General features: G+C 32.4%; 2 protein-coding genes across 2 annotated transcripts in view; one reads left to right on the top strand and one right to left on the bottom strand.

Annotated features, from left to right (window-relative positions):
* The window catches only part of LOC111045301 (polyamine-transporting ATPase 13A2), a 144,538-nt gene that overhangs the window by 107,381 nt on the left and 20,351 nt on the right, over positions 1–16,806 (top strand). The window lies entirely within an intron of this gene.
* LOC120354447 lies at positions 7,599–15,794 on the bottom strand. The gene is made up of 6 exons (XM_039441638.1): positions 14,979–15,794; positions 12,971–13,034; positions 12,239–12,345; positions 11,108–11,174; positions 10,528–10,641; positions 7,599–9,144 (listed from the first exon to the last, which is right to left on the bottom strand). The coding sequence occupies exons 1-6, from the start codon at positions 15,087–15,089 to the stop codon at positions 8,879–8,881; spliced, it is 729 nt and encodes a 242-aa protein (XP_039297572.1). The 5' UTR covers positions 15,090–15,794; the 3' UTR covers positions 7,599–8,878.

Here is a 16,806-nt window from a genome sequence, read left to right as displayed (position 1 = left end):
CCCCTGAACCACTGATCGCTGGGAAGGATAAGCCAAAAAAGAGCAGCAAATTCGCTTCGCTCGTCTATGAACCCAATTATTACTTATTTTACTACATAAGTCAAATTCCTTGTAGCATTGATAAATCATTGATAAACCTGATATCGAGAAATTCTGTAACTTTTGAATAGCCAAAAACTTGATGTAATATCAATCACCTTTTCAAATATGCGTTTCAATATAATTTGCTATTATAATGTTAAACGTATGGATAATATAATTTTTAAAAGTTTCCCATGCTATCAATGCTTATCATTGGCATTCAAATAGATTCATGCAAAATGAACACATCTAATTGAAATTTTATTGTAGAAAATTTGATTCTTTAAAATCCAAGTTGACCATAGCAAAACCTGCCCCAACAAAATTCCAACATGATTCTAAATACAAATGATATCATCATTAATAATAAGGTACGGTACTCTTCAAAAATAATCCAGCTTGATTTGCTATTGGCCAATATAGGTTGAAGTAAAACCCAAAATAAATGCCACTGTACAAAAAGTAGAATTCGGGATGGCAATTTTAGCAATTGTTCGAATTAATAACCTTTATGTACAATGGTTCAGTTGCCTGATCAAAAGTTTCTTGTACTGAAGCATCAATTCGATTCATATAGATACAGTTCGTACTCACAGAGGTCTTCATTTTTATCTTTGACAAAAAGAAAATTCAAAGAATCAATGATAAGTTGAAAACATTATATACAAAATAACTCAAATTACTTTGTTGTCGAACTTATATTAGTGGGCTTCTATAGAAATAATATTGTGAAATAATAAAAAAATTAAGTACGCAGCCTATACTGGCGGACACGAAATAATGTGGCTGAAACATTTTGAGCTGTTGTCAAGTCTTGCCAGCTGACTACTCAAATCATGCACGGGAATCAACTCTGACACCCAAGAGCACAGCGTTGCCAATTCGTGATGAAGAGCACGCAATTTTTGACGTCTCCTCACCACACTTTACCGGTTTCATACCTGACAACAGCGCAAAATCTCTGTCGCCTAATTTTTTGGCCGTCAGAATTAGTGAAAAACAGATCATTTACAGATTAATAACAGAGTTATTTCAAAATCACCATTAGGGATATAGTACCTTCTCTGACAGCCACAATAACAAGAGAATCAATGTTTTAAATGTTTGATAATGATGTTTTTACAAACAATTTGAAGAAAATTCAATCACAGGCAGTTGATTAAGTATGTTCAAATTATTCACAAGTTAATCAATTATGTATTCCTGATAAGTGGAGGAAAAGGAAAATTGATTGATAGAAAAATATATATAATGTACAATTTATTGTCAATATTTGATTTGATAATAACTCAATCTTGGATACATATACAAAATACATGCTTTGCACAGGCCATGAATTTGGTTCTTATATACCTACTTTGAAAAAATACTCAAAAAAATGTTTCTCCAATGATCAAGAAAGTTTTAATTTTATAATGTGGAAATTATTAATAATAATACAATGTTCAAATACTTATAATATAGGCTTACTTGTAAAATATGTGTTTTTGTTAGTAAAATATACTTTTCTTAACTTTTAAAACTTGTTTCCTATTCATTTAGAATCCATTTTTGCCAACAGATTATTCCCAGAATTAACAAAGTTATTTTGAAATCACCATTAGAGATATAGTACCCTCTGCAAGAGCTAAAATAGAAACAAACTTATCTACAAGGTGATCAGTAATTCTTGGTAAGTGGAAACAAGCGAAATTGATTAGATGCAAAGGCAGAAAAATATTTCTCCAATGACCAATAAAATGTTCAATAGTACAATGTGAAAATTATTAATGATAATACAACGTTCAAATACTTATAAATACCGTACTCGTAATTATGTGTTTTTGTTAAAATATACATTTATTAACTTTTAAAACCTGTTCCCTGTTCATTTAGAGTCTGTTTTTACTAACAGATTATTCACAGAATTAAAAAAGTAATCTTGAAATCACCATTAGGGATATAGTACCTTCTGCAAAAGCTACAATAAGAACAAAATTATCTACAAGGTAATCAGTAATTCTTGGTATAAGTGGAAACAAGCATAATTGATTAAATGCAAAGACAGAAAAATGTTTCTCCAATGATCAACAAAGTTTTAATAGTACAATCTGTAATTTATCAATAATAATAATACAATGAACAAATACTTATAATATACTTGTAGAAGAAAGAAACTTATTATAAAGATGAAAGTAGAATGATTATCTATCAATGTATAATTTTTTACAATTTGGAAATATGACTTCAAATTCTATTTAAAACTTTCTTGATCATTGGAGAAACATTTTTCTGCTTCCTTGAAATTAGATTATGAAGATAAGTGTATAACTTTCACACACCCTATGAATAGTTGACATCCACCAAACATATTATATTAAGTTATAATGAATCAACCAAATTTTTAATTAATTCTCTTCAGGATTTGTAGTCTGGAAATGATAAAGTAATCACAAAATAATTAGTGCAATTGGTAGAAAATTAGACATCAAGAATTATAACACAATAATGATAGTTTTTGGTATTCATTACGATTTATTAACAATATAGTATAATATCAGTTGTCACAATGAATAATGAATTGATACAACTGAATGAATAAAATTGATACAACTACATTAATTCTACAGTAAAGTAAATTTAAACAATTAAGTATAAAGGTTGAGCTTAGCATGAAATTACTATTAATGGTAACTCATTACATAAATAATCCTATAATTTCATTTGACTCATAATGGAAGAATATTTTGCAACAATAGTTATGAATAAAGCAAGAATGTTTAAATTTGAGTACCTATAAAATTCATTTATATGGAAAAGAAACGTGATAATTGAAACTATTTTGAAGTAAATTTTCAAAAAAGTATAATATAATATGCTGCATAGGCTTTTTGACATTCTCTAGGAATATCACAACAACCGACAATGGTCATAATATTATCAAGAAGTTAGCTTAAAAATAGGAAAAGTATTTTTAAGAGATATGCATTGGAATTCTATCATCGGTTGTAGACAAAATCAATCCAACAAAATATAGTAAACAATAGTATCATATTTAGAAAACTAATCAATCAACTTTAAGATTACAGGAATTCATTTATAACTGAAATTGATATTATTGTCAATATAAAAAACAATCAAAAATTTTGATAGAAATGAGAAATGAAGTTTGCAGTATTGACTAGAACTCGGTATTGGACTAACTCTAGAATTATTGCTGATGAAAATAAATATTTTTCAAGTTATTAGAAGCTAGTTACTCATGAAGTTGTTATTCATTAGTCACAAAATTTAAAACATTTTTGAAAAAAAACTTTACATTCACTAACTACGACTGTTTGATTTTGTAAGTAAATTTTGATTTCCAATAATATCACGATTATGCACCAAATTTATTGCTTGTGACTTTCATATTTCTAATGGGATTTGAACTTGAATTGAATCGTTGATTACATATTAAAAAATATAATGAACTCCATAAAATAGATGTATATTATTTAATCGCTTTAGTAGCCTGCAACAGGAATTTCATTCCAACAAGTAGCAAATATAAATTAACATTCTTTTTAATTATATGGCAGCTTCAAGGTTGATTATATAATAGTTAGAACATGTTACAATAATTATAGGAAAATAGATAAAAGCAGATGAAAGTGGCAAACACAAAATAATTCTTGAAAATGGAGAGATAAACTAAATATCAGAATTAAAAATTAAGATTAAATGTCAAAAAAGGAACTTTTAATTAATTTTATGAGAAAATTCCCATGAAAAACTAGTCGCTACTGATGCACAAAAAGTAATTAAATATAATTAAAGAGTACAGGAGCTAATTATTGATAATTCACAACTTTTCTTGTGAAACCTGAAGTTTCCTTTCAATCTTGTTTTATTGAATTTGGAAAATAAGGCTAGTGAGCACACAATTGTAATCTTTCAATAATTCATTTATAAGTGTGAAAAATGTCCTGAATTCAAAGTACTGTTTCCTTGTTCATGAAACTTGATAAACTGTTTCTTAGTAGAATGAGTTGAAATTGCAATAAGTATTACTCGACAAACATGTCACTTGTATCCAATATTACCAGAGACAATGTCTTGTTGTATCTTGATAAAACTGAGTCTTAGTAAAATGAGTTGGAATCGCACAAATGTTTAGGAAGTCTAAAAAACCTTTGCAAGTTTAATTGCACACTCTATACAATTATTAAAAAGACAAGAACTAGATCAATTTCAAATGTTATGAAGAATTTTTTTTCACCATTGGGGAAACATTTTTTTGTTTTCTTGTGATGATATTATGTATATATGTATACAAACTTTGTACTGAACTTTGTACAAACTTTGAAAAAGACTACCACATCAGATCTTGGTGGAAGGGTTTTTGAAATAATATATTTCTCATACCTTCTGAAAACTAATTCCTGTTCATGGAGAGTCCATCTATGTTTCCGGAATTTCTCATTTTTCTCACCAAGTTTCTTATCTTCTTCTTCTTCACTACTGGAGAGTCCCAGCTCAGACTTTGAGGCTCCTTCAAACGTTGACTCTGAAGAATGATTCCCTTCCCAATCCTTCAAACTCTGACTCTGAAGAATGGTTCCCTTCAAATCTTTTAAACTCAGATTCTGAACTTTCAGGGGATTCTTGATGTTTATCTCTGTGTCTTGATATTTTTCTTCTTAGTTTGTATTGTTTTCCTTGCTGATCTCTCTGTGTTTTGCATTTTCCTTCACTAATTTGATCATGCTCAATACGTCTGTTGTCAACAATCAATTTTTCGGATGAATTATCTTCATTTTCAGCTTGTGCTTCTTCCAAAAATGACAATTCTTCGGTTGGAGGATCATCTTCATTGTCAACTAGTGCTTCATCCGACAATTCTTTGGTTGGAGGATTATGTTCATCGCCTGCTCGTGCTTCTTCCGTCTGACTACCTTGTCCCTTTTCCTTCCCCAGAGTCATCTCATGTAAGATTGGGCAAACTATTAATTTCTGCAAAACACTGGTTGGCAAGTCGTAATGTTTTTTATGCACAACCAGCGAGTGACCAAGTGCACTTGCTAAAAAGTCTTGGTACTGAGGATGCTGAGAATGAAGCCTGCTAAAAGTAGCTGCTTGGTGTCGAAGCCCATTGCCAGTTAGTGTTTGTGGACTTTTCAAATGGACATTGCTTTTCACTTTCCTCAGACAAACCCCCGGATTTACTTCTCGCATTGCAGAAAAAACAAACAGCTTTCCATTCCCAGATTCTCCTTCAATTCCAACAGTATCCCTATATTTTATCAAACAGTCCATCACACTTTTCATTAGAGGTGTCAGTACAATTGGGACTATTTCTAAATTTTTTCCTGGGACATAGAAAATATGAAAGTTTTTACATTTTTCTATGTCCGAGGATCCCAATTGAGAATTCAGCTCTCTGTCAGAAGTTCTTCCTTTTACCATTTCTAGTAAATCATCTTGACGATCAAGGAGCCTGTAGTGAGTTAATGTTGCTCGCTTGAAATCAACTGGGCGCCGTCGAATGAGGCACATTATGTGGCAAATGAGCATATCCATGATTTCATCATAGAGTAATTCTTTGTTTACTTCATCATGAAGTCTCTTAATCAGATTCCTATATTTTCCTACAATATGGTTGCAGAGCTTCACTATGTCTTCTTCCAAAGCAAATTTCTGCACTTTCCCAGCTTGAGCCTCCTTTCTTATTCTGGTAGCTATTCTACCGAGCTTATTTGCCCATTGACGGTCTATTAATTGTAGGAAATGTTTGAACATTTTGTACTTCCTCAAGTCCTGGGAATCGTTCTCATATTCCTTACACAGAACATCACTCATGGCAACAGATACAGCTATTTTCAGTGGGTGACAAAGCCTGTAAGCTATTGATGGTATTTTAATGGCTCCTGTATTTGGATTGTAACCACTGAGATTCAATGCAGCTTCTATTATATTTTGAAATTGGGCCGGATTGCAACAGTCATCCAAAGTTTTAATGCTTGGATTTATCTTTTTCACAGCAATCAGCAAACTAGTGAGGTCACGAATCTTGGATGCCGTGTAATTCCAATGGATTCTCTCCCTTCTACTCCTGTGGAATTCACTGCCGAACCTCATTATAAGTGCATCATGAATAGCATTTCTTTTTATTTCGTCATTATTCATGTGTAGTAGAACTTCTTGTTTTAGTTCTTGACTAGCTCCACAAATTTCTCCAACCATCAATATAGGCATAGAATGTTCCTTGACCAAGTGCATAGAGGTTGAAGTACAACTCTTTATTTGATTCAGATATTGTTGGCATTTTTTCAAATGAATAGACATTCGATCTTTCTTATACCAACCCTTGCAATACAAACATTCCCTCGTATTCTCTGCAGATGGGTTCAGATTCTTATGTCTCTTCTTTACCAAAATAATTTCATCAATTGGGTCAGTTGTGTTCCCTTTCATTAATTTTGCATTATAAATTGCATTAGCCTTTTTACGGAGTACATCCGTTATTTTTTTTTTCATTTGCCCCCTCAACCTCCCATTTTTCTCACTTATCGATAACAGTGCTTTCCCCTCTTCAGTGTCAGCATGGTGCCTCTCGATATGTACAGCATACTCCTTCACTAATTTCTCGCAGAACAAACAATAATTTCGTTTTTTCCCTGGTAGCTTGGGAATCTTGGTAGTGTCAGGGACTTCTGCTGGTGGCTGCAATAACAATTGAAACATCACATTTAATAACAGGGTATTGTTAAGAGGTACTATTACAAGTGCTCATTAAAAAACTCCATCATGATACAAAATAATAAAATGATAAGTATATTGATTCTAAAATGACTCTCAGGCTTGCTGAAAAGTCATACGAATAATATTATATTGATAATACAATATGATATGAACAATTTTTATTATATGACTCCACAGGAATCCCAAGATACATTTAAGAAACAATATAATTTCCGTTATTTTTGTCATGATTAACTTTTGAATAAGCAAGTTGTAATATTTGGATTAGTGGTAGTAAAATTATATTGATTCTAAAATGGATCTTACACTTGCTGTAAAGTAATATAAATAATATTATAATATTGTTCATTACTATATTATTATTAATTTTTTTATATTCTTTATATTATAATACTATCATCAATAGTATTATAATATTGATAACAATATTTATAAGATTTTACAGCAAGTCATTTTTAGAATAAATATAATTTTTCTATTACTGACCTAAATTTGATGCTTTCAAATGCGATAAGTACAGCTTTTATAAGGGCAACTCTAAAAATAATTCATTGAAGAAAAAATAGCTATTTGGAAGATTGGTATTGCTCTCACACCAATCACAAGTGCACCAATCACACTTGCAAAAAAACAAATCAAAGACGAAAAGGCAAAATGATAAAATTAATATTCTAGACTGCAACTTCTAACCAATGTAATCGACATAATTGGATTAAAATCAACCACCAAGTTAAACTGATCGAAGATGGTTACTTAGAAACCAATATGAATACAATACGCCATTTAGTTTGGTTTTATTTTAGTTCATCATTAACACTGAAACCAGAAATAGAATCAGATTATAACTTTTCCTATTTACTAAATGTATGTATCCTATGTAGTCCTATGTTGTAACAGTAGCTGTGTATTTATTCATAATTTTTTTATAGAATCACCTCTTACATTAATCAAATGATACTGTAGGCTTGTTCAACATGGCTTCCAAAAGGGATATTTGTTCCATTGGTATTCATTATGATTGTATGAAGGAAGTCGGAGTTAGTTTGTAAGTAATAATAATATTTCCAATTCCAGGTGGATGATGCTCATATTTTAATTGTCAACAATGATTTCATCACTTTATGGAAACTTCTAAGTTTTCAATAAATTACCAATATACACCAGTGTCACAAGGATACAATCAAAATGCAAATTAGGCAACACTTAGTCTTTAAATTCCTGTAGCCTATGCAGAGCATACGCTTGTGGTCAGTAGACAAGTGATGTTCTAAGAAGCATATACTGCATTCTTATGTCTTAGCGGGATTATCAAGCAACAATCCTGGCAGTCCACAGCTCATTACACCTGTTAGCCGACAGTGCCTCACCTGTTGGTCAAACGTAAATTTTCACCTGTTGGCCAGGCCCTCTGTGGCTTGGTAGTCTAATTAAGTATGCACTAGTAGGCCTGCTCCCTGATAGCTCCATTGGTGATTTATTTACAAACTTATTATAGTCTGCATGGCACGAGAGAGTCCCTGGATTGCGGGCTATCCAATGCTATACAGGGACTTTATTGTGCCATGCCGACTATAGCTCAGTATGATGCTGAATCACTGGTATGATCACTTGAAATGAAATTTATCCCTTAGAAGCCTTTATTATTTTTCAGACTTCATTATTCCTTAACCTCTTTAATTACAAGTAGCATTTAGTGATAGTGAATAGTATAGAATAGTATAATAGTATAATGATAGAATAGTATTTAGCATCAAATAAATTTACAATATCAATATTGCTGTTGAGAATACCTCACAGAAATGAAATATGTTCTATGTAATGAGAATAAATGCTGGAAACACAATATGACTTGCTAGATGAGGCACAGACAATGAAATTTAATAAGTGCTGGATGGAATATTCAGACAATGATTTTTTATTGGCGAATGTGAGAATCTAGTTTTTCAACTGACATGTCCCAAATTCAACTAGCTGCCTGAAAAAAGCCTGTTGCACAACCTTACTGCTTTTGTTCCTGTTTCACATTTCAATAAAATATATATGAATAGTTCATACGTTAGACTATGATTAATTTCTATTTATGAATAGTTTGTTCACACACCTGATAATTGGTATTTATTTGTGGTTCTGGTTGTACTGGTTGCTCATCTGGAACCGGGTCAGGCAAGCTGTCGATGTTAATCTCCAATCCATGTTTCACCTTCTCAATCGCCTCTTTATATTGAAGAATTCTCCTTCCTTTTCTTCTTGCGGAACTTGTGTTCCCAGCTTTCTCCAAATCCTTTCTCTGGCGTTTATAAATTTCCATATTGGAATTCAGAGAATCCAAGAGAAATTTCCCTAAAATTGAAATAAGAAATTTCATTGAAATTATTTGAAACACAAGAAGTAAATTCAAATGATATAATTACTATATTATGAAATTCACTTGATATTAACATAATTATAAGCGGGGTGGTGACAAATTGATATACCGCCACAGGTGCCAGAATACCTTAGAACGCCCCTGACTGCTGCGGCAATATTAGTTATTGCTGTGTTATGACCAGCGACCACATAATACAAATGAATTATGTGGTCGCTGGTCATGACTCATTGATTGCTGTCAAAACTTCGGAAATGTTTTGAGACTGCGTCGAACTTGTCAGCTCAGTTCGCGGGAAAATAATTGGCGGGAAATAGCATTATGTCAATGACACAACATTGTACTGTAAACTATGTACCTTTATAGAAACTATACTTGTATAACATCAAAGAAAGTCTGGTTAGATAAACAAGACAGAGAATCAAACTTTCAAAGGCCTACTCTTATTAGAATAATCGATTTATTTCTTTGCAATTCTAGTTGTATTGAGAGAGTTCTTATTATCACCGACATCAGATTTCATTGGAGCCTCACTCCGATGTGGGCAGTGAACGCTTTGATCTTTAAAAACGCTGATGAAGGCCTTCTTCTCTCCAGCTTTCTTATGAATCATGAAATTGGAAATACTTGAATTTTTTAAAATGTTATCATATTCTACTCGTTGTTCTGAGTCATTACCAATTTGAGTTTTTCTCCTAGTATGAAAATTGAGCATTTTTTCTAGTTTTTCTCCACCCTAAAGAACAACATTCTCGTGAATATAATTTAGTAGACTGTGACTATGTGTTTATATTATGATAATATTGAAATGGAGCTTTCTGAATGTGCTTGTGTGTTCGTCAGATTGATAATCCAATTCTGTATAAAATAATGCAATAAGGTACTTTATTAAAATTGGAAATCGTTTTAAAATAATGGCAAGGAAAGTTATGTGAGTGTGCCACACCATATTTTGATGGAAATCTGATGAAAACCACTTTTTTGGACTCAGGGGACCTTGAAACGTATAGAAATCTTGAAATTTGGGTACCTTAATTTTTTTGGAAAGCAATACTTTCTGTATTATAATAACTGAATTCTATTCTTCCATAATAGTTGCATTGATTCATCCTTTGAAGGGTTGTGAGGCGTAGCCCTTAGAAAATATGTAACTTCGAAGGAAATTTGGCAAACCTGCACATTCTCCCCTTTAATTTGAGCCATGTATCTTGAAAATCGGTTTAGTAGTTACTGAGATCTCACTCTTCCAACTGTGCATTAATATATAGAAGATGTGAAAAGATGTCTAAGCAGATTAGGCATTGGAAATAATCCATCACTAGAGTTACAGATATACTCATAAAATTTCAACATCTTACTTTTTGAGTCATTGTCAGTTGATTTGTTGTCGTCAGTGAAGAGCCTTCTCCGAGCTGTATGCTCTTTATCACTACCAGTTGGCCCACTACTTTTTTCTTGATACATTGAGTTTTCTGAAAAAATCAAATTAATTTGTATAAGAATCAATTTGAATAAAAAACACTAAATCTTAATTAAAAAAAGATTTAGTCTGGATTTGAAATTTGGAAAAGATTCAGTTAAAATTTGCAAATAAATACTCTGTAACACCAGTCAGTTTATAATATATAGGTTATAGCACAGAGAACAGATTAGACGAATAGAGAATATTTAGAATAGAGAGTATCTATAATATTTATGATAGTATAAATCTATAAATATATGAATTTGGGATAGTTATTAGAACTAGAACAATATTATTAATAGGTTGGTGGTGTATTCAAATTTCTAAAGAAAATGTAATTGTAGTCTGAGTAATTCTAAACATGTGAGAAAAATTATGGCTCATTAATTTGTGCAATTTCTCACCCCTAGTCTTTGAAATGGTGTAGGATTTATCTGTATTAAAATATGTTATAATTTTTATAAAACTGAACCTACCTTCATGTGGTAAAGGTTTCCAATTGGAGTCTTTATATGATTCGTCACAAGATGACATCCCATATTCCTGAAAAATAAAAAAGATGGGATAACAATAAAAAATATGATAGGCAAATATGATATGATAGGCTATTTTGTCAAATTTATTAGTATACAGTATTAAGATATTAAGAAGGAGAAGTAAATATCTACTTCTGACAAAGTAGGAATCACAAACTTATGCTATAAATTGATAGGATCCTATTCTCAATTTTTGATCCATTTCAGCTACAGTATGAATACAACAAAAGAAAGACTACATTTTACTGAGAATCATGTTGGTGAAGAGTATGAGAAGTTTAGTTAGCTATGAAAACTTAAGTTATGATTCGAGATTAAAATTTTCAAATTTTAAGAACAATCAAAGTTTCAATTTTTGCCATTGCTTTACATAGGGATAGGTGAGCTGAAAATTTTCACATTTCAACTTGTGATCAGCTGTTTTGAAACAAGAATTTTATTTTTCATTATGCTTTTTGAATTTGGAATTTTTGCAGAGAAAGAGAAAGATAGAGGATGAGAGAAAGAGAATAGAGGGAGAAACAAAGGTAATGAGGGAGGAGTAAGAGAGGGGAGAGAAGGAAGAAAAAGGAAAGAAGGGAAAGAGAGTAGGAGAGAGGGAAAGAGGGAAAGATAAAGAAAGACATTGAGAAAAAGACAGGGAGAGAGAAGGAAATGGTGAGGTGAGTAAAAGAAACGAAAAGAGAGTAAAAGAGAGGAGAGAGGAATAGATGAGAGGGGAGGAGAGAAAAAAAGGAGCGGAGAGGATAGAAGAGAGAGGAAGAAGGAGAGGAGATAAGCGGAGAGAAGTGGAGAGGAAAGAAGAGGAAAAGAGATGATAGGAGGATTGATTTTATTGATTAATTTTATTAATAGGAGAAAGGTGATGGTAGGAGAGGGGTGGTGATGAGAGGAGAGAAGGAGAAGGATTGAAAACTGTGTTACGTAGTTCAATAGTCACAGTTTTGTACGACCAGGGATGTCCTAGTAAGATGATAAATAAGACATAGAAAGTCCTTGATTTTTTCCAAACACAGATACAAGCAGCAAACTGAACAAACAAAAATAATTTCTTACAAAAATTTGACTCACATCTTCAGCACAGATGATTGCTTCCACAATTGCTGCTTCTTCAATCTGCTCTTGAGTTATTGGAGATGACTCGATGTCATCATGTGTCAAACATGAAATTGTGGTATCTAAAAAAAAATATATATAAAAACAAAGTAGATATTGATTAAACCTTAAATGAGAAGTAGTAGTAGGTACAGTGAACATAGTGTAGTTAATGTGGACGAAGCATTTTTGCACCTGAATTTTCCATTACTGCTTTTAAGTTTCAATCTACCTATTAAAATAGCCTCTCGCCTCTTTGCTCCTATTTTGATATTTCCAAGCCCCATTTTACCTAGCTTCCTTAGCTTTTTGCTATTGAGATTACTTGCTACGGCAATACTTTTAAATACTAATATTGCATGAAAAACGTCATTCATGATGCATGAGCTGCTGGAAGATAATAAAGATGTGTACCAAAATTATGTGATACAATTAAGACTTCACACACATGTGAATTCATTTTGGGGTTGTAGTTTGTCGACGTTGACTTTTAAGGCGCTAAACAATTTTAATAGGGAAAGATATTTATTTTGTCCTCCAAGTTATATAGTATTAACAGGAACTGACTACCATCCTGTTTGTTCTGAATTCAATTTCTGGCATGGACCATTTTTTTAAATTAATTTATTCCACTTTTTGCAAACAGATTTGATCTCATGAAAGAAGCACGCGCATTGGAAAATATATTTATATGGAATTGGAACCCACCTCTAAGTGGTGTAGGTGACCAATTGGGATCTGCATCCTCGTCATCAGCTGTTGTTTCAGCTTCCTAAGAAAAAGAATAACATTATATGAATTATAAGTTTCTCGATAGAGTAATAAGAACAATAATAGCCCAAGAGCCCATGAGCCCCAGACCTTCCTTATTTTATAAAAGCTGAAACTTTTTCTGTGCATGCCCCCTATACAGGTAAGAGTAACCAAAACAACGAGTATGAAATTTGGGTAGTGGTTGCTTTGGCAGTAAGGGGGTAGTGAAGGAGTGAAAAAAGGACATTACTTTCGTCATAGTATAAAGGCTGAATTTTACATATATTACTCGGGCTAACTCTAGAAATCTTGTTTTCCATTGCTAGACACTGATGACAGTTGCCACCCCCAGCAAGACACCCCCAATGTAATAAACTTTGAAGAATAATAATTATACTTTCATAATAGTATAAAAGATTTTCTTTATATAAATTGTGTTACTTGGGGACCAAAAAATTTTCTACCTCAATAGCCAGACAGTTTTAATGGTTTTTACATCTTGCCAGACACATTGAAAGTTAGGGGTGTCTGGCAGGGGGTAGCAACCGTCACAAGTGTCTGGCAATGGATGGCAATATTTCTAGAGTTACCCCGAGTAATATATATGAAATTCAGCTTTTATACTAAATCAAGAGTATAATTATAATTTTTTTAATTTTTGAAGTTAGGGGTGTCTGGCAGGGGGTAGCAACCGTCATAGGTGTCTGGCAATGGACGACAATATTTCTACATTTACCCCGGGTAATATACATGAAATTCAGCTTTTATACTATAACAAAAGTATAGTTATAATTTTTCTAAGTTTTTAAGTTAGGGGTGTCTGGCAGGGGGTAGCAACCGTCATAGGTGTCTGGCAATGGATGACAATATTTCTGGAGTTACCCCGAGTAATATATATAAAATTCAGCTTTTCTACTATATCAAAAGTATAATTATAATTTTTTTGAGTTAGGGGTGTCTGGCAGGGGGTAGCAACCGTCATAGGTGTCTGGCAATGGATGACAATATTTCTAGAGTCACCCCGAGTAATATATATGAAATTCATCTTTTATACTATCACAAAAGTAGACTGTAATTATAATTTTTTTAAGTATTTAAGTTAGGGGTGTCTGGCAGGGGGTAGCAACCGTCACCAGTGTCTGTCAATGGATGACAATATTTCCCTAGTTTCCCCGAGTAATATATATGAAATTCAGTTTTTATACTATAACAAAAGTATATTTATATTTTTTTAAGTTCGGGGTGTCTGGCAGGGGGTAGCAACCGTCATAGGTATCTGGGAATGGAGTACAATATTTCTTGAGTTACCCCGAGTAATATATGTAAAATTCAGCCTTTATAATATGACGAAAGTACCTAATGTCCTTTTTTCACCCCTTCACTACCCCCTTACTACCCAAATTTCATACTCGCTGTTTTGGTTACTCTTACCTGTATAGGGGGCATGCACAGAAAAAGTTTCAGCTTTTATAAAATAAGGAAGGTCTGGGGCTCGTGGGATATTGCTCTATAATAATTGTAATCATACAAAAAATCGCTTACGGTTGGAAACATTAAAGGAAGACTAATTTATTTTTTTTAAGAATTTCTTTCATGCTTCAAGTTTTATAATATCATTGAAATTATTGATATAGGTTGCTCATTATTCTGGAGAAAAATTGAAAATTGTACCTAAAAAACATGAGATTTATGTAATAGGCCTACTGATATATGCGAGACTGCAAGATGGTGAACCAATACTTAAGCTACTACAAGAATAAACAACTCAAACAAATTGCGCCATTCAGATAATGGTAAAAAGGAGTTAAAATGACAAACATGGACTGAGAATTTTTTTATAGTGGTTGAAAATTGTCTCACTGTTTAAAATGAAAATGTCTACCACATTTTTACCCGTGGCGAAGCACGGGCGGGTCAGCTAGTGTTTCTATAATATTAAGAAAATTTATCTCAATCCACTCACCTCATCAATGTCTGGAGTTGCCGTTGCCAAATCTGAACAATCTCTTACTGAGTGCACAAGCAATTGGCTCCTGCCAACAAAAAACTGTCCGCACTTTTTGCACTCAAACATGGTAGGTCCTCGTAATGTGAACTGTACTCAGTAGCAGTTGAGTACTGAAACTACTGAGACTGACTGAGCTGGTGAGCTATGAGCATTTGTTCTGACGATATGGCACATCCCCACCCCGCCAACCAAGTACTGCCAGACTAAAAGGAATTCGCTAAGTAAACAAAACAAGAAGATCCAGGCGCCGTGCATCCAAACTCTATACCAATTTAATTCCGGTCTTCTTACTGTGCTGTTATAAACAATGACATTTTGCGTATGTAGATACCATGCATAGAAGACATAAACCAACATTGTCTTGCTCACTAGAATGAAAGCAAGCCAAACTTCAAATTCCAGCTCCACAATCAATAAGTTGATTGAACAACTATAAATAGAACAATTTGAAGGAAAATAAATATGAGGTCTTATTTTATGAAATTTGTTGGAAGATATTGAATTCGAAATATTAGAGATTACCAGTAAGCCTATAGATAATTCTTTTTTCTTCTAATATTGCTGGGAGAGTACAATTTCTAATAAAATGAATTGTCTACTATTATAAATTATTGTTTTGTCTTATACTTTTAATTCCCAAGGGACTTATTCAAATTTATTTTATTTCTCTTTATGACAACATTCACACAGAATAATAACGACACATCCAAAAAATTGTTCAAACCAAAATAAATTAAAATAGCAAGTAACCAGTTACTAACTAACTAACTAAACAACCAGCTTATATCGTAGTATGAACATCTGAAACTGAATAAATCATTGGAGGACAGCCATAGCATTTTCAATCTGCTAGAATATCTTGGAATTATTTTCTTGAATAATTTTAACGGTTTTCATTGTTCGGGCAACAGTGCTTTAACACAAATGCATTTTAACATCGCAATCACAATAGTGTTTGGAATTTTCATCTTTGCCGCCTATTATTTCATTGATTAACTTTATTTCAAGTTATTTCAATCAATCCTTCAGTTTATTGTCGTGATATGCACAAGAAAACACAGTGAACTAGAATAAAAACGTTGAATGCTACAAACTGTTACTATTATCATTTTATGATAAACTTACTCCTTACTCTCTCATCCTCCTGTACATAAGAGCGTCATGAGATGCAGAAAATCATGTCTAATTTATGCAAAGTAGAACTTATTCTGAGTTCTTATTAGAGAGTGAGATAACAATAAAATTGCTGAAATAGAAAAGGGCTGGTCAAATTGCGAGGTAGAAGGTGAATGGAAACGAGTTTCAAACCAACTTGGAGATAGAAAAAGTCTAATGGTAAAAGACAGTACCTATAAGGTTCCTTGTGAGCATTATGCGTGATGAAAATTTTTTATAGCAGAGACTTAAAGAAAAAGCAGAATCACTTTATTTTTAAATAGATAAACTCATTACTCATGATCCCATGATTAAAGAATCAAAATTCCATTTGGAGAGTTCGATCTCACAAGGTGTCAAATTATCTATCGATAAACAGGAACTTCAATTATCAGAAGATACTTGAAGATTGTTGTATAAAGTAAGTTATTGGATTATTCAGCTTCAGTTATTTCATAATTACATAATGCACAGTTTAACCAACACCAATCAATTTATCAATCGTGATACAGAATTCTTCAACGTTTTTATTGTTACAGCATAAAGATTGCTTCCTGAAGAATGCATTTCAACACCAACGTTGAAACACTGGTTATAGTTGATCTTTAAAAAAAACACCTATTATTTT

This window comes from Nilaparvata lugens, chromosome X (genome assembly GCF_014356525.2).
Source record: "Nilaparvata lugens isolate BPH chromosome X, ASM1435652v1, whole genome shotgun sequence".
Classification (NCBI taxonomy): Eukaryota; Metazoa; Arthropoda; class Insecta; order Hemiptera; family Delphacidae; genus Nilaparvata; species Nilaparvata lugens.
Note: the sequence above shows the minus strand (reverse complement) of the source record. Positions and strands in the feature narration are given on the sequence as shown.

Coding starts and splice junctions, on each gene's coding strand:
- LOC120354447 (XM_039441638.1), bottom strand. CDS start 15,089: ATGTTTGAGTGCAAAAAGTGCGGACAGTTTTTTGTTGGCAGGAGCCAA. Junction 11,175..12,238: donor CAATCATCTGTGCTGAAGAT/GTGAGTCAAATT, acceptor TTTATTTTTCAG/GAATATGGGATGTCATCTTG. Junction 10,642..11,107: donor GAAACCTTTACCACATGAAG/GTAGGTTCAGTT, acceptor TGATTTTTTCAG/AAAACTCAATGTATCAAGAA.